The 23,730-nt window shown below is 40.5% G+C and overlaps 3 protein-coding genes across 3 annotated transcripts; all 3 read right to left on the bottom strand.

Annotated features, from left to right (window-relative positions):
• Positions 1-8,828: 8,828 nt before the first annotated feature.
• Positions 8,829-9,692, bottom strand: LOC145946878 (uncharacterized). Its single transcript, XM_083056630.1, has one exon. It carries the CDS (start codon positions 9,690-9,692, stop codon positions 8,829-8,831), a length of 864 nt encoding a protein of 287 aa, XP_082912756.1.
• A 2,007-nt stretch (positions 9,693-11,699) lies between these two features.
• On the bottom strand, positions 11,700-14,432 carry LOC145946877 (uncharacterized). The gene is made up of 3 exons (XM_083056629.1): positions 14,342-14,432; positions 12,411-13,870; positions 11,700-12,167 (listed from the first exon to the last, which is right to left on the bottom strand). Exons 1-3 carry the CDS (start codon positions 14,430-14,432, stop codon positions 11,700-11,702), a joined length of 2,019 nt encoding a protein of 672 aa, XP_082912755.1.
• A 2,091-nt stretch (positions 14,433-16,523) lies between these two features.
• Positions 16,524-16,916, bottom strand: LOC145946876 (uncharacterized). The gene has a single exon (XM_083056628.1). It carries the CDS (start codon positions 16,914-16,916, stop codon positions 16,524-16,526), a length of 393 nt encoding a protein of 130 aa, XP_082912754.1.
• Between the last annotated feature and the right edge of the window lie 6,814 nt (positions 16,917-23,730).

Raw genomic sequence — 23,730 nt, 5'->3', positions numbered from 1 at the left:
ATGTCTAGATTGCAATATTTTGTCTTAAAAATTCAAAAATGAATCTCAATATTATAAATTATATAACTAGTGGCGCAGGATCTATACGCAACTACATATCCACTCTAATAGATACAAGGCCGTATACAAATAACAGCAACTCAGAAACATCATTATAGCATTGCAAATTTTTGTATTCTGACCTATTTTGATCGAATCTTGAAATAATTTGATTTGACATTAAATTGTGGCATATATTTGAATCATACAAATTATACAAGATATTATATTGTAGATTCAGTTAATTACTTATTTTGATTGTTAGATGTATGAAATTTAGTTTTGCGATACATGTAATTTTTGAATATATACCCGTATCGGTCGAATAATTAATTACATGGATTTGGCATTTGCTGATAGTATATAACAATTATACTGTACTATTTATACAACATACTGCATTGGGGATTTTGTATCTTACTTATATCGATAGGGATCATTTATTTAGTCTCTACGATATGTCAAATTTTTGTACTCTGTAAGAAACGTGTTCTTACACATAGACAGACATACGTAAGAACGCCCTAACGTTTTCGTTTCAACAGTTGATTTTATACATATATGTGTTATGTATGTTGTGTGAAAAAAAAATTTAACGTAACGAAGAAATGTTACAAAGTCGCGCGCAAATTATTCGTGTCACCACGGAGGGGCTGGGGGGGCAAAGCCCCCAGTTCTCGGGCGCAAGGCGCGGATGGGGGTGCAGGGGGAAGGGGCGGAGCCCCTATGACGTAGCAACTCCGAAGAATATAAGAGTAGAAGCGGTATTATTATCTTAATCAAAATTTCCAAATATCGTTATACACTTTGCTCGCAAAGTAGAATCTAGAGTTTCGATATCTAACCAACCGCACCAAGTACCTTTACCACACCAACAAGACCAACAACATCAACTCCCTTCTATATATCCTTGCGCGCAATCGGACGATTCCCCCTTAGAGTTTCAGCAGACAGACTATTCTCCAATTCTCCAACTATATTAGATAAATATTAAATTGTTTCGTTGGCGACTCCCCTAAAGAGCAGAGTACGTGTCGGTCTGTTTGTCTGTCTGTCTGACGAGAAGGAAGAATGCTGTATCGTCCGCGTTATTACTACCACCACCTCAGAGGGTTGGGAGAGAGAGAGAGAGGGAGAGAGAGAGAGGGGAGAGAGAGAGAGGGGAGAGAGAGAGAGAGATATATCTTTATTAGCTTTCTCAGCTATTTGTATACAAGTCTAGTTTACATTAATAATAACATGCTCCTTTAACATTCTCTTAAACAGCTCAATTCTTTCGCATCGCCTTATCTTAGCTGGTAAGGCATTATACATTTCCAACATTTTCACTCTTTCATAAAACATACTCTTCTGTGCACTCGTAGTTCTACGAAATTGTATTACAATATCCTCAGCCTCTCGTGTTTGTCTTTCACTCACATTTCCTACTATTTGTAACCTATTTCTTAATTGCTCGGGTAACATTTTCTTTAAAATCTTAAAAATAAATATACATATAATACATTATAATATAGCCTCTGTCATATGGACATAAACTGCAGTGCTTGCAGCATATGCTCCACTTTGGTACGCCTATCACATTGCAATATGACTCATGGCCCGATTTTTCGCTATTTGCAATTTACTCAGCTGTGTTTCTTCCATATCAATTAACATCGTCGCACAGTATTCAAAGTGAGGTGCAATAATTGTTTTATATATAGTACATCTAGTATATGTCGATATAAAATTACCTATTCTATTTAAAAAACTTGTTTTTTTTCCTATTTTCTTTAACATGTAATCACAGTGGTCTCTAAATCGAAACCTATCGTCAATAATTATACCTAGATATTTCATTATTTCTACTCGTTCTATTTCAGTTCCATCTAAACATTTTGCAGTAACATTTCCTCTTTGTTTTTTTCTTATACTTCTAACTATCATATATTTTGTTTTTCCTGCATTCATTTTTAACTTATTTATATTCATCCATCTTTCCACTGTGTTAAATGCTATATTCATTTTATTTTCTAATTCCGCACTACTTTCTCCGGTCATATATATTAATGTATCATCTGCAAACATTTTTATACTGCATCCTTCTGGACAAACTTTGATTATATCATTTATATATATACAATAAACAACAAAGGTCCTACAACAGATCCCTGTGGTACTCCGTATACTGTAGTAATTAGTTTCGACCATTTATTGAATCGAACCTGCTGTGTTCTATTGTTTAAATACGATTTTAACCATTCTAAAACCATTCCTCTAATCTCATCCATACTGCTCGTTTAAGATCCATGAAAATTACCCCTACCATCTCCCTTTCACTGACTATTAATTTCCATTCGTCGATGACTGTTTGAATCGCCGTTTCACACGAATACTGTTTCCTAAAACCTGACTGATGTTCTGTTATAATATCATTATTTTCTAAGTACATTTCAATTTGCTTTTTTACTATTAATTCTAATACTTTTTCAAATATTGGTAGCATATTAATAGGCCTATAGTCACTCACTTTTTTCGCTTTTTCTACTTTTGGGATCGGTATTATCGTGGATGTTTTCCAACTATCCGGACAACACCCCTCCCTTAATGAGCTATTTATTACATCAACAATTTCCTCCCTTATTACATAAAACGTTGCTTTAAATATGTCACTAGTTATACCCTCTTCTGTGCCTTTCTTTTTTGGCAGACTCATCACAACTTTCTCAAGATCCTCTATTTTAATCATCTCAAACTTTTCCATAATCTCACTACTTTCAATAACATAAATAATTCTCTTACCTATACATCCTGATTTATATCCATTTATAGATTTTACTATGTTATCAATACTCTGTACATAATATAAATTAAATTTATCTGCTATATTGCACTCTTTAATATTATTTAATATATCGAAATCTATATTCTCTGTTTCCTTTGTACCCATCTGCTCGCCTTTTAATATTTCTTATAAAGCTTTCCACATAGATGTAGGATTTTCCTTATTATGATCTATTATATTTTTATATTATAATATTCTTTTTTCTTGTATCTAATTAATTTAACCACTGCATTTCTTTCACTCTTAAATTGCAACCAATTTTGATCTGTGTCTTCATACAACGCTTTACTGTACACCTCGTCCCTTCTATTCGCTGCTTCTCTTATTTCGTCCGAAAACCACTTTTTCCTTTCCCATACTTTCGGAATTTTAAACTTTTTCCTAGGTGCTGTGCGTCCAGCGCGTCTACTATATTATCGATGAATTTCTTTGCTTTTGCATTGATATCCATACCCTGTATTTGACCTATTTTATTTTCTAACAATTTATTAAAATCGTCTATATTAAAATTACTATAATCTAAATTCTCTATACTTATTTTCTGATTTACTTACATTTAAATCAATTCTTAACCACGCATGGTCTGTTATTTTAGGCTTATGAATCACTGATACATGTACTTTATAATTAGTAAAAAATAAATCTATAATTGTTTGACTGTCCTTCGTAATTCTTGTCGGACTATCAACATACTGTTTCGTACCCAAGCTATGCATTATCGTTTGCAACTTCTTTGTATAGAATGAATTTATCATAAAGTCTATATTAAAGTTGCCCATTATCATACAATCTCCTTTAATTATTACCTCTTCTATTATATCTTCTAGAAATCTCACCAAATCACCGTGTGATGCACTCGGTGAGTGATATATTACCATTATCACACCTTTATACAATTTCTCTTTTATTTTTATCGCGACACACCAGCAGTTTGACACTATTCTTTTATCAAGACTGTCTCATATTTAATATCGTCTCTTATTATATAAAATAACCCCTCCTGTACTTCTATTTTCAGCATCACATCTAACCATACTATAACCTTGTACGTTCACTTCACTATCTTCAATTTCAGTCGTCAATCTAGTCTCCGATAATGCTATAACTGCTGGATTTATTCTCTTCATAATCTGATATTTTATCTCATCTCTGTGCGCTATCAAACTTTGCGCATTTGTATATAATATTAGCTCCTCTTCCTTCTCTAGTTTCTATTTAGTATCCTCTCAGCCGACTCTCCTCTTTTCTTCTTGTATCGCCCTCCTAAATGTCGGACATTGCGGATCAAGTGCGTCATGTTCATAATTTATTTTCAGGTTGTATGTTTGAATTTTAAACATACAGTTTACACATCTCTTCTGAGAGAGAGAGAGAGAGAGAGAGAGAGAGAGAGAGAGAGAGAGAGAGAGAGAGAGAGAGCTTCATTTATTCAGCGCTCTGGGACACGTCCCCTCAAGCGCACTGACATTACAGAAAAAATATACATAGTATCAATGAACCAATTTGTACACATACATTTATGATATTTCCATATAGTAGTTAAGTGTAGTAGAGAGACAGACAACCCACAATTTAGTAATCTTATTGTTGAGGTATGCCAGAGAAGAAAATCCCATGCAAGCATGAATCAATTCATAGTCAAGATAGACCAAGTAAATGCGCATAGATCCCCTGCTTAAAGACAGTTAGCGATCCCGCCTCCCGAACTGATGGAGGCAGGCCATTCCACAACCTGATGGACGAAACTCTGAAAGATCGCTTAAACAATTCTGTTCTACACTGCGGTTGCTTTATAGTGTCTAAGGGAGCTCTGGTCAGTCGCTCCGAGTCAGGAACCCTGAAGGAGAGGCCCGAGTAAAGAAATTCCGGCTGTCTTGACCTTAATACATTGAATAGCAAGCACTCCACAAAGTACGACCTGCGTGAATCTATCTTAAGCCAGCGAAGCCTCTCATAATACGGCGTAATATGGGCGTCTGCTCTCACATTAAAGATGAATCTTATGCAAGCATTTAATGCCCTGTAAAGTTTCCTATCGTGTTCTGTATTCATATCCGTAAAGACCACACATCCATAATCAAAGTGAGGCTGTATCAGTGAGGTGATTAGTCTAATTCGAAGAGCTTCGGAGAATAAGTGCTTGCACAATTTTAACTGGTAAAGAATTGAATGTGCCTTGCCCGCCATTCTTGTGACCTGCTTCTTCCACGAAAGAGTGTTGATGATCGTCACTCCAAGATACTTCACAGATGTAGAAAACTCAATTATAGATTTGTCCACCTTTATTCCAGGAACAACATTTAAGTCAATGACATTTGTTCGAGAGAGCATATGTTATTATTGAACGGTGTTTATATTCCCTTTGTCTACTCCCGACGAAAGATCTCGAATGACACTTTATTTGCGGATGATCCGGCAGTTATTTGACTTAGTTTTTCGGAACCTACGTCACCGAGCAAAATAAGTATACCTTCGCTAACAATAAGCTCGTGTCGACTGGTTATTGGTCGACAATCTCGCATGATCAGGGAAACAATAAGAGCACGGATCATCGGCTCCCGTTTTTCGGGTCTGAGGTCGCCCGCAAGACACTTTTCCGACTGGATCGCGCCGAGAACACACGTATTAAAGGCTTCAGTCGTCACGCGTTAAGAAGATAGAAATTTCGAATAGAATTCCGCGATACGAAGGTCTGAGAGTACGAAGTCTCTTAATAAAGTTTTTCTACATTCGACCGAGAGCTCAGATTATTGTCCTGTCATTGTTCCGGCTACTAAAGAAAATTATTAAAATTAGTGCTGTTGCGTAAAGGGAATCGAAGGCGTGACAACATTAAATGGTCCTTCAAGCCGGATCTGACTGACAATTATTTGAGAGAGTGAGTGTGCGGAGATCGAGTGTGAGTTAACTCACAAAACGGTACCAACAGACGAGGACGATATATTAGTCTCCCAGCCTGCCAGCTATAGCGGAAACCACAGTGCCGTATCATACGCGACAAGAACCTGAAGAATCAATACGTCGCTCGTGAGACCCGTTTATCACGAGTGAATCAATAAGTCCTCCTGGAACATCGGTCGGACAGTCAGTTTTGCGCTCTCAGCGCATATTAAAGTTATTGTGCTCCCTAGTAAGTTGCTAAACGACGAGTGCCCTGCATAATCTGCAGTGTAGCATTCAATAACATTTTATTGCGCTTCTTAACGTTATTTCACGTTACCGGGCTCTTCTGTCCGTCTCTGCCTGCGCTCTGTGTAATCCGCAGATCCGCACATTCACGCGTCTCGACCGCGCTACGCGTTCAGCACCTCTTGAGTGCTGTCTATTGGCATTTGAGCACAATTCATCCGCTGTGGCAAGGTTATCGCACGTTTTACATACGGCGAATAACGTGCTCTTAATTTAAAACCCAGCATTGTTCGTAACCTGAGAACATGGCAGATGATCTTCAAGATTTACTCATCGAGCAGTCCATCACGATTGCTTCAATTAAACGAGTGATCCCGAACTTCAAGAAGATCGGCAAGGCGAACATCACTCTATTTAAGGCGAAAAATCGAGTAAAGGATCTGGAGACTCTTTGGGAGAAGTGTCAGCGGCTGAACGTGCGGCTCCTTCAGGTAGCGACGGCCAAGGACCAGCTCGCCATCGAATATTTTACCAACGAGGAATTCTTAGCAGCCGAGGACACTTATCATGAAGCCGCCGATTATCTCGCCGATAGCGTGGGTACATTCTCCCGAGACCATTCCGACATTACAGTTCCTTCGGTAAGCGACGCATCATTGCGAGATCTCGGTACGTCGTTTTTGCAGTTGCCTCGCATCTCGTTACCGAAATTCTCCGGTAAGTTCACCGAGTGGGAGAATTTTCGTGGAATATTTGAATCGCTGGTCGCGTCGAAGGAATCATTGTCGAATACGCAAAAATTACATTACTTAAAGGCCAGCGTCACGGGCGACGCCGCGTTGTTGATAAATCACATACAAATAGCAGACACGAATTACGAAGCTGCGTGGAAATTACTAGTCGAAGAGTACGATAATCAACGCGCCATAATTCACGCTCATATTCACGCGTTCGCAGAGTTACCTATTATGAAAACGGAATCTGCGGTCGAGTTAAAAAATTTACGCGATACAGCTGCTGCGTCTCTAGCCGCGTTAACTAATTTAGGAAGACCTGTTGAAAGCTGGGATGATTTATTAGTATATATTATCTCTCAGAAATTAAGTCCACGCACACGTAGCGAGTGGAATCTGCTGCGCGGAAAATCAAGCGCGTATCCGACCTATGAAGAGATTCGCGAATTTATGACAATGCGTATTCGAGGCCTTACCGATCACTCTAAATTAAATCAAGATGCGTCAACTAACAACCTTAAAAATTCTAAACGAGCATCCAGATCATCACGTTCGGGTCGTCTCGTTACGCACCGCGAAAACTAAATTGAAGCGACCCATTACGCAGATTTGCCGACTACCGATTTATTGTGACGCCAGCTCTTAAAATGCGATATATTATTGCGGCTCGAAATTGAACGCAGTGATATATATATGTTCTGCATCTAATCATAAGTTATGTATCTATTATATAAGCATTAATTCACGACGAGTTAGATGTTTGTCGAAAGGTTATGAATTACTTTCGTTAGATTAAATATTATTACCATAGCTTTAAATAGTAACTCTTGCTACCAACAGGTTGCTCAATCTCAAATAATTAAAGTTAAGTATGTTAAGTTAATGGTATGTGTCTATGTTTATATTATTTATTATAAGGTGTTATTATTGATTCTTTGTATCTCCACCATACTCATTATTACGTTTATATTTGTATTTCTCAGACCGCCACTTTTCTACTGTAATTCGACTATCGTCAACTGAATAGAATGATGTCACTTATCATTGTTTCGTCACCTGTCGGTATGCGAGGCGAGCGGGATGTTCGAGAGAGCATATGTTATTATTGAATGGTGTTTATATTCCCTTTGTCTACTCCCGACGAAAGATCTCGAACGACACTTTATTTGCGGATGATCCGGCAGTTATTTGACTTAGTTTTTCGGAACCTACGTCACCGAGCAATAATAAGTATACCTTCGCTAACAATAAGCTCGTGTCGACGGGTTATTGGTCGACAATCTCGCATGATCAGGGAAACAATAAGAGCACGGATCATCGGCTCCCGTTTTTCGGGTCTGAGGTCGTCCGCAAGACACTTTTTCGACTGGATCGCGCCGAGAACACACGTATTAAAGGCTTCAGTCGTCACGCGTTAAGAAGATAGAAATTTCGAATAGAATTCCGCGAAACGAAGGTCTGAGAGTACGAAGTCTCTTAATAAAGTTTTTCTACATTCGACCGAGAGCTCAGATTATTGTCCTGTCATTGTTCCGGCTACTAAAGAAAATTATTAAAATTAGTGCTGTTGCGTAAAGGGAATCGAAGGCGTGACAACAACATTGATGAATCTTGAGGTAGCCAAAATAATTGCTTGCGTCTTTTCAGTATTCAGACAGAGCCCACTAGCAATAGTCCAGTCAACAGTAGCTTTTATATCTTCATTCATTCTGCATATTGCATCCATCAGATACCTTGGTTCACAGTGCAGGTAGATTTGTAGATCGTCCGCATAAAAGTTATACTTGCAGTGGTTGAGCACAAGTCCAAAGTCAGACAGAGCACGAAAAGCAAGGGTCCCAAGACTGAACCCTGCGGTACTCCTGTTTTGACGAGTAATCCAGCAGAGCAGGTGTTCCTTGCACGATCCTTGACAACCTGTGTCCTCCCCACCAAGTAAGAATAAACCCATCTCAAAGCTCCATCCGAGAAGTTCAGGTTCTTCAGTTTTTTGATTAACAGAAGGTGGTTTACTCTGTCAAAAGCTTTAAAGAAATCGAAGAGTACAGATACAGAGATCATTCTTCTATCCGCAGCCTGTCTAACATCATCGATCATTCTGATCAGGCATGTTTGAACTGAATGATTGTTCTGTAGGCAAACTGGTACTGGTCAAAGAGATTTGAGTCCTCTAGAAATTTTTGAATCTGCTCACAAGCCACTCTCTCCAAGGCCTTAGCTACAGGCAAAATTGAAATAGGTCTGTAATCCTGAACTGTCATAGGGCTCCTGATCTTGGGGACAGGACAGACAATGGCTGTTTTCCACTGTATCGGAAATACTCCACTAACAAGAGAGAAGTTAAACAGGTATTCAAGGATCGGCAACAGATGGTGAATGGAGTATCTCAGCAACACTAGTGAGACTCCATCCACACCAACAGCATTTGATTTTATCTTGGAGATCACTCTTGCTATAGATGTTGACGTTGCATATCCCCAGTGGAAATTTTCTTCATTAGAAGATCTCGATAACATATCATCTATGGATAATCCTTGATCAATGACCGATTGATCCGCGCTGAGGGAGAAGAATTCGCTGAGTTCATCGACAGAATGTAAAAGGCCTCCTCCTCCTCTTCTGGTTTTGATAAGTCCAAGATGCCTAAGTTCCCTCCAGATCTCATTTGCACTACCAACCCGATTGAAAGTGTTTGTAAAATATCTGCTCTTCGCCCTGCGTACAAGAATCTGCGCCTCATTTCGCAAGACTTTATATTCTTCATAGAGACGATTTGTACCTACCCCATAGACGCATTTGTACCTACGCCAAACTCTTCTTGCTAGGTCCCTGTCGCGCATGGCTAAACGTATGTCCTCTGTTAACCAGGGAGCAGGCAGATTTTTGAAAAGGCGAGTCCGCAGAGGAACATGAGAGTTGAAAATCTCCATTAACTTAGTATTGAAGATCTCCATTATCTCATCCATGTTATTTGATGTCAGAAGTCAATCCAGTTTATGTCAGATGTCAATCCAGTTTATGCTCTCAATTGCTGAACGGAACGCAACATCATCAAATCCACTCCAATCTCTAAAGAAAACACGCCTGCTTTTTCTACGTTGAATCTTGATTCTGTATGTGACGTATATCAAATCGTGCGCAGAAAGAAACGCCATATCGTGTTGACCATATTCCATTAACTTGTCCTTATCATCTATTATACATAGATCCAATAGTGTACTCGAACGTTTCAGATGGTGGTTAGGTTCATATGGAATCAGATGTAGGCCTAATTCAGAAGTAAAAGTAAGTAGCTGTTGACTTTCAAAAGAGATTTATGTCATGTCCGCATTGAAGTCCCCAAAAATAGCTGCATGCCGGTATCCCATCTGAAGCTCAGAGTATCTCTGAAATAACTCGTTCAAGTATCCCGTGTTAGGAGGACGATATACAACGGCCAGCAACAGTTTCGATGTACCTGAGGAAGAGATTTCGGCAATAATAAATTCCGGCTTTCCAGATGGAGACCCAGCCGAGCTGACCAGAATAGAGGCGTTCAGATGGTCTGACAGATAAAACGCTACACCCCCACCCCGTCTACTCTCCCTATCGCATCTGTACAACGAGTAACCCTGAAGACTAACCAAACTATCAGAAATCCCAGGACGAAGCCATGTCTCGGACATGCAGATAACATGGTAGTCAGATTCAGTGAAAAAGTGTCGAAATTCGTCAAGGTGTGCGAAGAGCGATTGACAGTTCACGTGACATATCCTTATGTGTTCATAATCCATATCAGCCATAATTAATAGATGCTATTCTGTCCTTAATCTTCCTGAGCAAAATAGGGCATTTGCCTGCATCCATAGCTCAGTGTGCGCGGTCACCTTGAGGTCCAGAAAGGCGCTCACAGTTAGCACATTTAGGCTGAAGGCTTCTGTTTTTGCAGTCTCTCATTGAGAGAGAGTGAGAGAGAGAGAGAGAGAGAGAGAGAGAGAGAGAGAAAGCTTCATTTATTGAGCGCTCTGGGATGAGATCCCCTCAAGCGCAAAGAACAGTAATACAATGTACCACAGTATAAAATAAAATAAAATAATAATAATAGATAATACAGAATTATATGTATATAAGTATAAGTTTGTGTGTGTTCATATGCATGCATATGTACATGCATGTGCACGTGTATGTGTGTTGTGTGTGTATGTGTGCGCGCGCGCGAGCAAATGAGTGTATGTATGTATGTATGAACATGTGCTAAAAGCAAGAACATATGTGTATATGCATGTGTATTCATACAGATGTGTACAAATCTCCGCAGTAATTATCATAAGAATCACATAACAAAGGAAATAAAGAAAATACAAGGTCATGCCAGAGAGAACCATAGCGTGGCACGCCAAAACATGAGAGTATAACCATGATCATGGAAACCGACAAGAGAGCAAATGCGCATAGAGCCCCTGCTTAAATTCCGACAACGACTCTACGTTTCTTATTGAAGAAGGAAGACTATTCCAGAGCTTTATCGAGGTAAGCCTGAAAGAACGCTTAAACAGCTCTATCCTACATTGAGGCTGATGAAGCATATCCTTTGGAGCTCTAGTTGCGCGCTGTGATATTGGTACTTTATATTTAAAGTGCATGTGCAGATGACGGGGTTGTTCAGTCCGTAATATCTTGTAAATCAAGCATCCCACGAATTAAGTTCTCCTGTCAACAACCCTGAGCCAACGTAGTCTCTCATAATATGGCTTGATGTGTTCATCCCTCCTTACATTAAAAATGAATCGTATGCAAAAGTTAATTGCTCTATATAGCTTCAAATTATTCTCCGCAGTCAAATCTGTGAGAGCTGCACAGCAATAGTCAAAGTGCGGGTAGATAAGAGAAATGACCAGCTTGATTTTAAGATCCTCCGGAAACAAATGCTTGCACAGCTTGAGCTGATAAAGTACAGAGTGCGTCTTCTTGGTCGTATTATTGACTTGTTTGTCTCACGCCAGATTATTCATTATCGTAACTCCAAGGTACTTGATCGATGTCGAATATTGGATCACAGCATTCTCCACTCTGATTCCAGGAATAGTAGCTAAATCTATGGCATTTATATATCTAGACGTGCCCATAATCATCACCTGCGTCTTGTCAGGGTTTAAGATTAGCTTACTGGCAGTTGACCAGTCCAGAACCAACTCAATACCCTCATTGACTTTACGGATTGTGTCATGAAGGTCTCCCGGCTCACAGTGGATATATACCTGAAGGTCATCCGCATAGTAGTTGTAGTAGCAATGATTTAGCACTCGACCAAAGTCAGATAGATACAACGAGAAGAGCAAAGGTCCCAAGACTGATCCCTGGGGCACTCCCGCACTAATACAAGACACAGATGAAACAATATCCTCCAAATAATCCTTAACGGCCTGAGTCCCCTCAGATAAGAATGTATCCAAGTTAAAGCGCTGTCAGAAAAATTTAAGCGTTTCAGCTTCTTAATCAGCAGAAAGTGATCAACTTTATCGAATGCCTTGGAAAAGTCGAAAAAAACGGATATTGTAATCATCCTCCTATCCGCTGCATGTCTAGCCTCGTCCAGCATTCTGATCAAGCAAGTTTGTGTCGAATGATACTGCCTATAAGCAGATTGATGCGGATCAAGAAGGTCATGGTCTTCCAAGAACTCTCTAATCTGCTCACCAACTAACCTCTCCAATGCCTTCGAGAGAGTGGGGAGAATCGAAATTGGGCGATAGTGCTGCACGGAAGTAGGGTTCCTGACTTTGGGAATCGGACAAATAAGAGCGTGCTTCCACAGAGATGGAAAGATCCCATTCGTCAAGGAGAAGTTGAAAAGATGCTATAATAGGTAATACACCATGCATAACCAACTTCAACAATCGTAGCGAGATACCATCCACACCTGTAGCATTAGATTTTATCCTTTTGATGGCTCTTTCAATTGACAGCGGCGTGACATACTTCCAATGCAAATCCTCGTCATTAAAGCTCCTGGAGAGCTGACTATCCAAGGTGTCGAGCGTCTCGATCGACGCGCAGTTTTCAGAGACAGAACATTCAGAGCCGCCTGCGAATAGTCGGTTTAACTCTTCCACCGAGAAAAGAAGACGCCCGGCTTCCTTAATCTTGATGAGCCCTAGATGCCTCAGGCTACTCCAGACCTCCCGCGTACTATCCACGCGGTTGAAAATCTTAAGGTAGTAGTCACGCTTCTTAGAACGTACCAGACTCTGAGTACGGTTGCGCAGTTCCTTATAGAGGTCGTAATGCAGGTCACATTTACGCCTGCGCCAAACTCTTCTCGCCAGGTCCCTCCTGCGCATGACTAAGCGAACATCCTCAGTCAACCATGGTGCCGGCAAGTTCTTAAAATGCCGTCGTTTCAGAGGAGCATATGAGTTGAAGATCTCAAGCAACTTATTATTGAAGATATCAATCTTCACATCCATGTCACCCGCAGAAAAGAGATCCGTCCAGTCAATATCACTGACTTCCGTTTGGAAAGGCACGGCATCGAAGGTACTCCAATCCCTGCACACAATCATCCTCCCCTCTCTCCGCTGTACTCTGATTCCATACTTAACATAGATGAGGTCATGAGCTGATAAAAAAAGTGGGACGTCATGCTGCCCATGCTCCCTGAGCTTATCCTCATCATCAATTATACACAGATCAATAAGTGTACTAGAATTCCGCAGGTGATGGGTGGATCCGAATGGAACAAGATGAAGGCTTGAAGCAGTCACGAAGGCATTCAATTGTTGGCTGTCGAATGTTTCTTGATTGATGTCCGCATTGAAATCTCCAATAATGATAGAGTGCCTATAACTAACTTGCAACTTCAGAAAAGATTGGAAGAACTCATTTAAATATCCGGAATTCAGTGGCCTATAAACTACAGCCAATAGTAACTTTGAAGAGTCATTAAATAAAATTTCCGCGATTATAAACTCAGGTGTTACAGCATGTGATCCAGACGAGCTCAGAAGAATGGCGGCCCGCAGACAATCAGAGAGATAGAACGCCACGCCTCCACCCATCCTACCAACTCTGTCACATCTAGATAGCGAATAGCCTGGCAGCCTCACCATAACATCGGTTATGTTAGGTCTAAGCCACGTCTCAGACATGCAGATGACATGAAAGTCTGAGTTAATGAAAAAGTGTCTAAATTCATCAAAATGCGCACACAGAGACTGACAATTTACATGACAATCTTGATGTCCTCAAAGTCATTTGTTATTTCAGTCATACTTTATATAGGCAATCTTATCCTCGATTTTTCTGCACAGTATCGGACACTTCACAGCATCCAAGACAGAGTGCCCTAGCTCACTATGCGATCCATGACGTTCACAATTCTGACACTTCGTTGATTGGTTCCTACTCTTACAGTCCTTCATTTCATGGTCACCAGCACAATGTCCATACGACGGCTCCGCACTGCAATCTGCAGCAAAGTGTCCAAAAGAGAGACATCTGTAGCATTGTACTACTTTCACGTGATCCGCAAAAAAACAAGACGCATAACGGAGATATATCCGTCCGCTATCAAAAAGTGCTTTGCGTGCTGCTGATGACACCTCCACAATACAGCTTGTTCGCCTATCTTGTTTACTCTTAAAGATGTAAATAACCTTAAGAGCCATTCCTAAATCACTTTTCAGATTCTGAGCCACAATTTCTTCCTTGATCTCTTCTGCAGACATTTCCTTAGGTACACCATGTATGATGAGCCTTGGATTATATCTCACACACCTTAAGTCCAGCATCAGCAAGACCAGGGTGAGCTTTGATTTTGTCCATGTCAGGAGCAAACGCCTCGATTCTCACGCTATTATCTCTCGCAAGGGTCATCCTTTTGACTTTCAAGCCACAATCGGCAGGTTTTAATACCTTACATAAGGTATCTCTTGTGACCTGAGCCGAGATGTATTTATTTGTCTAACACCTCCGGTGTTATTAGGAAGCTGGTGGTGTTGGATAATTCCATCGTCGGGCCACGTGATACCCTCACCTCCAACCCTGAAGAGCCAGTTACAGATGCGTTAGATCTCATTTTCACTTTCCCAGCCTCCACACAGCCCTCCACACTCTTCCTCGCCAAGCCCTGACAACCAAGGTCATCCAGAGCTTCTACAACAGGTCTCTTGATATCCGTTGAGAAATTTGCCAGCATCGATTTTTCATCAAGGAGATTAATCAACACCGTGGATACCTCCATAAAGGCATCCCTGCACGCCCTAAAAGTAGCCTCAATCGTCGTTCTTTTATCCAGTGACTCTTTGCTGGACAACAGCGACCTAGATATCGCATCACTGTGCCTATCAACAGTGGCCCTGAGCGCATTTACTCTTGAGGAGTTCAATATACCAAAACCAGATCTCTCTAACATACCTGACGCGTTTAAATTTCCCGCGCTGGTAGTCTGTCTTGTAAGCCCCCTACTGCTTACGCCACTGTTATCCTGCCCACCTACTCCTACGCCGGCCTCCATATCAACAATACAGTACATAGACTCCCGGTAAACAAATGTGCCAGGTCAGCTTCCAAGGAGATATCCGCCGTCCCGAAAAATCGTCGAAATATCCAAAGATAGCCAACTGACCGAGTGCAGGACAGTGCAGCACAGAAAAAACAAGTCAAGCAAAAGAAGCCCTTGACAGTAATACACTGTAAAAGAAAAAAGGCCCCGAAGGGCCAAGAAACGGAAGAAAAACAAGAATACAGAGCTGTCAAAAATACGTCTGTTTCAACTCACCGAGAACCGAGAGAGAGAGAGAAAGGTTTATTTATTGGGCGCTCTGGGACAAGATCCCCTCAAGCGCAACAATACATAAAGAAGATGCAATTACACATTAAGAAAAATAAAAAGAAAATACAATTAGATAATACATTAAAATAGGGAAAAGAAAAACAAAAAATAAAAAATGAAAAGAAAATAAAAATAAAGATACAAAAGAATACTCAAGAGTACTAAAGATATAGGAAAAATACAATAGCAAAATAATTGAGACATCATTATAAAGCATTTGTGAAGCAATTATAGGCAATTATACACAATTATACGCAGGCATCTACTAGAGAGATCAGTGCCGCAGTCTTTGAACAAGTCGCACATTGCTATTCGGAAGGACAGGCAAGTAAATGCGCATAGAACCTTAATTTAAAATCCTTTAATGTTTTCGCATTCCGTACTTCAGTGGGGGGTCCATTCCATAATCTTATCGAGATTAGTTTATAAGAACGTCTATATAGTTCGGTCCTTTTTTTGTGTCGGTGTGGAATGCCAGACTTGACGCACGCCCGCCGCTTCGTGGGAGAAGTTTTGGGCGTGTGGGACTCCAGCCGGGATGCATCCACCCCGGACTGACTACCCACTAAACCACACCGGTGGCAACCTGACGCTTGACGACAGCTCCCCGGGAACCGCTTGCGCATAACTTCCGAGGAGCTGTCTTGCGTCTGCGCAAATACGCATCGACTAAAAAGAAAACATACTAAAAGGACCGACCATGATTGTCATCAATACTAGAAAAGTTTACAGAGCACCCAGGCGCCACCTGCAATGCCAGGATGCTCTGCCCACTTTGTATAAGGACGTGCAATGGAACACAAGCACCCAGCTTGCGTTTCCTGTCCCAATACATGATAGGTTATCACTCTAAAAAATAGGTTAAGGTAAAAAGTAGGATAGGAGGTAAAGATAAGGGTAAATTAGGGTAAGGTTGACAAACACAACAGAGGTTGAGTAAAATGGGTTAAAATGGATTAAAAGTGAGATACCGTCGCAAGGAGTCCTACGGTGAGGGTGAGAGGGAGAGTCTCTCACGTCTTCTCTCCTCCTCTTCCTTCTCCTTGAGCACCGAGGTGGCGAATGTGATAAAGGAATTCCAATGTTCTTTTTTCCTCAGGATTCGATCAACCACCTCTACCAAGGTCACTCTGTTCGCTGGATTTAATTCCAGATCCGTGATCAACCTAACTCGTTGGACTCCCCAAGCAGGGCAGTCGGCCAAGGTGTGTTCCAATGTATCGTCATCGGAGGAGCAATGATAGCACTCAGCAGTGTCACGTCTCTCTATCCTCCATAGGAAATGGCTAAAACTGCCATGGCCAGTCAACATTTGAGACCCATGAAAAGTCAACTCTCCAAACTGACGATCGAGGCAGCGCTGAAGATGTCTTCTCATAGGCTAGATCGTTTTTAGCCCCCCCGATGCCAGTACGATTTAGAGAGACCCCCCACTGTCTGGTAAGCAGGATCTTTTCTTCGTCGCGGATCTCAGCGACTGCCTCCACAGTAAGCTCATCCCGACGCTTGAGCTCACTGATCCTCTCGTAGATCCTACTCCTCAGGGTCACCTGTAAAATCCCGGTGGTAACCGGGCCAATAGTGTCACGGCATCAAAGGACACGGTTCTATACGCCGCGATAACCCTGATAGCTATAGAACGCTGTATTCTACGTAGAGGTCGAATGATCTTGTCTGATGATGTTGCAAACGTTCTTCCCCAAATAGGCGTAGCGTACATGACGACCGAAATCAGCACATTGGCATATAACTGGCGTTTACTTTCACCGGGACCTCTTAAATTAGGCATTAGTAGTAATACTATGCCGATTCTAACTCAGGGGCAATGAGGGGGGTGAGGGGCGAGGGGAACCCAGGGCGCGGGGAATGACGTCACGCGGGGAGGGGGGAATGACGTCACGCGGGGAGGGGGAATGACGTCACGCGGGGAGGGGGAATGACGTCACGCGGGAGGGGGAGGCGTCCGCGGGGAGGGGGAAGCGTCTGCGATTTTAGGGTCCGCGGGGAGGGGGAGGCGTCCGCGAGGTTATGGTCCGCGAGGGGGCCGCGGGGAGGGGGAAGCGTCTGCGATTTTAGGGTCCGCGAGGGGTCCGCGGGGAGAGGGGAATCCGCGAAAGACCGCATGAAACTTTTTGGGTAAGGAGTCCGCGGGGAGAGAGGAATGCGAAGGATAGCGCGAGGCGAACGCGAGAGAGATGTCGCGAGAGAGACGTTCGCGAAAGAGAGATAGCGGTAGCGAGATGATGTGGCGATTGAGAGCGCAAGGTGTTGCAGCGAGGCGTATATGCAAGAGCGAGAGAGATAGCGCGAGATGACGAGAGGTAGCGAGATGACGCGAAGGAGAGCGCGAGAGCTGATGCAGCGAAGGAGAGCGCGAGGTGCACGCGAGAGAGATATCACAAGAGCGAGAGAGAGATGTTGCGAGACGATGCGGCGATGGAGAGCGCGAGAGCTGATGCAGCGAAGGAGAGCGCGAGAGGCGGACGCGAGAGAGAATTTTTTAAATATTTTTTTTTAAATTAATATTTTTAGGATGAGGAAGGGGAGAGGACCTATTCTAAAATAAATACATTTTTTTTTTAAATATTTAAAATAATTTTTATTATATAACTATGTGTGTGTGTATATTTTACAAAATGTTTGTGTGTGTGTGTGTGTGTGTATGTATTTTACAAAATGTTTGTGTGTGTGTGCGTGTGAATTTAAAATTTAAAATATTATATACATATACTTATACATATACTTATACATAAAATATATAAAGCAGCGCCATGATGATCGAACCACATGGGTCGATATGATATTTCGAGACGATCGACCCATGTATCATGACTTATGGTACGAGGCGGTGCGTGAGGTGATGGCTGCGAGGTGGCGGTGGGGCGGTGGCTGCGAGGCGGCAGGGCGGAACTCCTACATGACAGAAATTTTTATTAAATATATTTATTTTATTAAACAATTTATTATTTTAATAATTTTTAAATGAAAAGAAATACTTACATATATTGCACACTGGACACATATTCCGTGTGAACATTTGGTTCAACGGGCTATTGCACTCGCTGCACCATCTCCCCAAAAGTTGTTCAAATCGCCCGGTCCTGTGAATGCGGACGACGCCAATCTCCACATACAGATCTCGCAATCTTATGAAACACCTTGTACACAACATGAGGCCATCCCATGGACAATAATAAATATGTATCGCACACATTCTAGTACTATCATCCATGGCGATGATGTCAGCTGTGCACAAGCTGTGCACTCTTGTATCGCGAGTAACGTCGTCGCACTCACTATCATAATCGGAATCGGTTGCGGGCTCAATTTCAACGTCCGAGCCCATTTCAACGTCTGATATATCATCAACGTCTGATATATTATCAATCACCATCATCTCATCATCATTCACCACATCATCATCATCCACCACATCTTCTCTATCCATCACAACTTCTCTACCCATTTTACATTCAAGACTATCTGAAACTTTATGATGGGACACATATTATAATGTTGCTCCCCTCTTGATTTTAATTCTACATCTCTCTTGTTCTAACTGGAGTATCATGTCTCAGCTAGCTCATCACTTTTTAAATCTCCAGAGAACGAAGAAATAGTTTTGTTAGCTATATCTTATTGGGAAAGAAATAATTAAACACACAGTTTAACAGTAAAATATTTTATTTGTTACAAACATCATGAAGAATTTCATTTATAGCACAAGTTATCAATTCACAATCTATAAGTGATTCGCTATTAAACATATTACTATCACGTATCGCCTTTGCGGCATTGCTCACATCGCGGATATTATCACGTTGTAAAATATTTACAAATTGTTTAAATTTTTCATTAACACTATGAGTATTCTCACACAGCCAGGAATACATATGATCAATACATTTGTCGAAATCGAATAAATGTAGTAACGTTGATGGTTTCATGTACAAAGAATTATCAGATGAAGTAATTTTTATAATTTTTGAATTATACATGTTAACCGCTTCGAGTGTCAGATCACTAATCCATAGCGGAGTTTCAGTTAGCTGCTCAACGTCTGCTCGTTTCCGCATTAGAGATTTCCATGTTTCAATGGGTAATATTATTTGATTGCCTCGATTATCACCGAGAGCCAATTCCACATAGGATATTATTCCGACGCTGATTCCTATTTCCAAATATTTGTATGATGTTGGGGTTAAGACGTATCTTCTTCCAAGTATACGAGCCGCACGATGAATGCTATAAAAATTTTATTGAAAATAATTATTTAACAACAAAAAAAAACAAAACAAAAAAAAAAAGTTGTTTATTGAAAAAGTCATTTAACAGATAATATTGAAACTTACTTGTCACATTTCTTCTTGTACAAAACATTGCTCTCTTGTACTGGAACGTAATAATTCATGCTGGCGGAGTACATTTTTAAAAGAACCTTTCACATAAGCGATTGATACAATACTAAATCATTATTACAAGTTTTTATTGATACAAAGCAATGGGGTGGGGATTATTGCTGACGCAAAATTATTTTCAACCAATCAAAGCGCCGATGCACGGCTGCTATGACATCATCCTCAATGAAATATTAAATGTAAAATAATACAACATATCCAAAATTTCAAGCGTCAATGTACGACTGCTATGACATCATCCTCAATGAAATATTAAATGTATAATAATGCAACATATCCAAAATTTCAAGCGTCAATGTACGACTGCTATGACATCATCCTCAATGAAATATTAAATGTAAAATAATGCAACATATTCAAAATTTCAAACGTCAATGTACGACTGCTATGACATCATCCTCAATGAATTATTAAATGTAAAATAATGCAACATATCCAAAATTTCAAGCGCCGATGCATGGCTGCTATAACATCATCCTCAATGAAATATTAAATGTAAAATAATGCAACATATTCAAAATTTCAAGCGTCAATGTACGACTGCTATGACATCATCCTCAACGAAATATTAAATGTAAAATAATGCAACATGTTCAAAATTTCAAGCGTCAATGTACAACTGCTATGACATCATCCTCAACGAAATATTAAATGTAAAATAATGCAACATATCCAAAATTTCAAGCGTCAATGTACGAATGCTATGACATCATCCTCAATGAAATATTAAATGTAAAATAATGCAACATATTCAAAATTTCAAGCGCCGATGCGCGGCTGCTATGACATCATCCACAAATGAAATGTTAGAATTATTGTCAAGGTTAAAATGTGCAAAATGCAACATATTCAAAATTTTCAAGCGCCGATGCGCGGCTGCTATGACATCATCCTCAAATGAAATGTTAGAATTATTGTCAAGGTCAAAATGTGTAAAATGTAACATATTCAAATGCCAATGCACCGGCTGCTGTCATCCCCCAGGTGTTCAAAATGTGTAAAATTGCAATTTTCAAGCGCCGATGCACGGCTGCTACGACATCATCCTTAATGAAATATTAGAATTATTGTCAAGGTTAAATGTGCAACATACTCGAGTGCCAATGATCTCTACGATTAAATAAAAAGGATGGTAAAGAGGCATACCATGTTAGTATCATTGTCAGAGGTTCAGCATGAGCATCTCAAAAATGGCACAATTGGAAGCAAGTTTGTTGGAGCAAGCCGCAAGGGTGAATTCGGTGGAAGAATATATTGTGTGGGAGCAGCAATGTGACGAATACATCGAATCACTGGAAGAACAAAGTAGAATAAAACGACCACGATTACCGATCGGAGTTCGACAATCGCTTGTCTCCCAAATCGCACGTCTCGAAGGGTTGAAGAATTCGGTACGCAGACGTTTTGTACACGCAGGTGCCGGAAGCAGTTCGCGAGACATCGGACTCATATGGCGAAAGATTGATACGGCGTTCGAGAGCCGCATCTTGACTGGTGCGGTGATAAACAGCAATCACATCGAACCTCGTCAATTTCTAGAGGATGCCAAAGACATTGTGGTCGAACATGTGCAAAAAGTGTTGCAAAAACACACTAGTGTAAAAGTGAACACTATATTTAATGGTGAGTTTGTGTCAGGCGATAAGCGCGCTAATAAAAGTGTCAACACTAAAAACTTTGAAATCTTTCACACCTCCGATTTACATGATTGGTACAAACGCCGCGTTATCGAGCCCACACTAGCATCGCTAGAAGAATTTCAAGAACGTGATAGTGGTTGGGCATTATCGCGAATAAACAATTTAACTGTAAATATAAACAAATACAATCCAATGCGTGCGGGATGCCATGTTAAATTGTCGCGAGAAATAATGAACAAAAGAGCTGTAGTGAACGTGCAATCTAAAGACAATGCATGTTTCGCGTGGGCGGTGGTCGCTGCTCTGTACCCCGCAGAAAGAAATGTGGAACGGGAATCTTCATATCCCCATTATTCGACAGTGCTGAATCTCCAAGACATTGAGTTTCCAGTGACTGTGAATCAAATTAAGAAATTTGAACTATCAAACAACATTTCGATAAATGTGTACTGTATCGAAGAAAAGAACATTGTCCCAATGCGTCTCAGCGAGCAGAAGAAAGTCAGACACGTCAACTTGCTGTACGTGGAAGACAGCAACAACATTGGACATTTCACATGCATCAAGAATCTCTCCCGGCTCGTGAGCTCGCAATTGAGCAAACATGGTCACAAGACATATATCTGCGATCGGTATGTATATTTATTGCAAATTATATTTATTGCAAATTATATTTATTGTAAATTATATATGTATATAAAATAAAATAAAATTATTTATAATTGTAATTTTACAGATGTATGCATTATTTCGGGTCTGAGGACAAGTTGCAGTCACATACGGTAGACTGTGGAGAGATGAATGACTGCGCTATCCGGTTACCGAGCGATAAGGACAAGTGGCTCAGCTTCACCAACTATACCAGGAAAGAACGGCTTCCTTTTGTCGTATACGCTGACCTTGAATGTATACTGACAAAGACGGATAAGAAGGAAGAAGAAAAGAATTTATATCAACATCACCAAGTATTTAGTATAGCATATTATGTACATTGCTCATATGACGATTCATTATCCGAGTATTATTCTCGGCGTAGTGTAGATTGCGTTTCGTGGTTTTCCGATCAACTACAAAATTTAGCGATACGCGTAAAGAATATTTTAGCAACTAACGTCCCCATGGTAAATTTAACATCAGACGAGTGGGAAAAATTTCATAGCGCGACGCATTGTCATATATGTGAGAAACCATTCACGCAAGATGACGATACACGCGTACGCGATCATTGCCATCTGACCGGGCGGTACCGAGGTCCAGCACACTCAAATTGCAACTTAAATTATAAAAACTCTTTTTGCATTCCAATAGTATTTCATAATTTATCCGGTTACGACTCACATTTCATAATTAAAGAAATAGCTACAGCGTTCGAAGGGGGAATCGAATTACTTCCAATAACTAAAGAAAAATATATATCATTTACAAAAAATGTTCAAATTGCAGAAGACAAATCCAGAAATATTAAATTACGTTTTATCGATTCATATAAATTTCTCAATACTAGTCTCGATAAATTGGCATCATTTCTAAGTAAAGATAAACTCAAAAATTTACAATTGAAATTTCAAAATTTATCCACTCACAATTTCGAATTATTGACGCGAAAAGGTGTCTTTCCATACGAGTACATTGACTGCGTGGACAAGCTGCAGGACATGCGTTTACCGCCGCGCGAATCGTTTTATAGTTCCTTGACCGGCGACACTGTATCCGAGAACGATTACGCGCACGCTGAAAACGTATGGGAGCGGTTCTCCATTCGAACGCTGGGCGAATATAGCGACTTATATTTAAAAACTGATGTCTTGTTATTAGCCGACATTTTTGAAAATTTCCGCGACACTTGCATCGAGAGTTATGGGCTCGACCCTGCGTATTATTATACTCTCCCCGGGTATACGTGGGATGCGATGCTAAAACATACAAATATTACGTTTGAATTGCTTACCGATATCGACATGGTAATGTTTATAGAACGGGGTATACGCGGTGGTCTGAGTCAATGTTCAAACAGATATGCACACGCTAATAACAAGTATATGCAGTCGTACGATCCATTGAAACCATCTTCATATCTAATGTATTTCGATGTAAATAATTTGTATGGATGGGCAATGTGTCAACCATTGCCTTA

Source organism: Prenolepis imparis, unplaced genomic scaffold (assembly GCF_030444845.1).
Source record: "Prenolepis imparis isolate NDT839.2.m4 unplaced genomic scaffold, iyPreImpa1.0 SCAF_25, whole genome shotgun sequence".
NCBI lineage: Eukaryota > Metazoa > Arthropoda > Insecta > Hymenoptera > Formicidae > Prenolepis > Prenolepis imparis.
The sequence above is the reverse complement of the archived record's forward strand: the minus strand, read 5'-3'. Positions and strand labels throughout refer to the sequence as shown.

Coding starts and splice junctions, on each gene's coding strand:
- LOC145946878 (XM_083056630.1), bottom strand. CDS start 9,692: ATGGATGAGATAATGGAGATCTTCAATACTAAGTTAATGGAGATTTTC.
- LOC145946877 (XM_083056629.1), bottom strand. CDS start 14,432: ATGTCTGCAGAAGAGATCAAGGAAGAAATTGTGGCTCAGAATCTGAAA. Junction 13,871..14,341: donor GGTTATTTACATCTTTAAGA/GTAAACAAGATA, acceptor TCATTAACTCAG/ACTTTCATGTCATCTGCATG. Junction 12,168..12,410: donor CTCTCGAAGGCATTGGAGAG/GTTAGTTGGTGA, acceptor TTTTTCTGACAG/CGCTTTAACTTGGATACATT.
- LOC145946876 (XM_083056628.1), bottom strand. CDS start 16,916: ATGAGAAGACATCTTCAGCGCTGCCTCGATCGTCAGTTTGGAGAGTTG.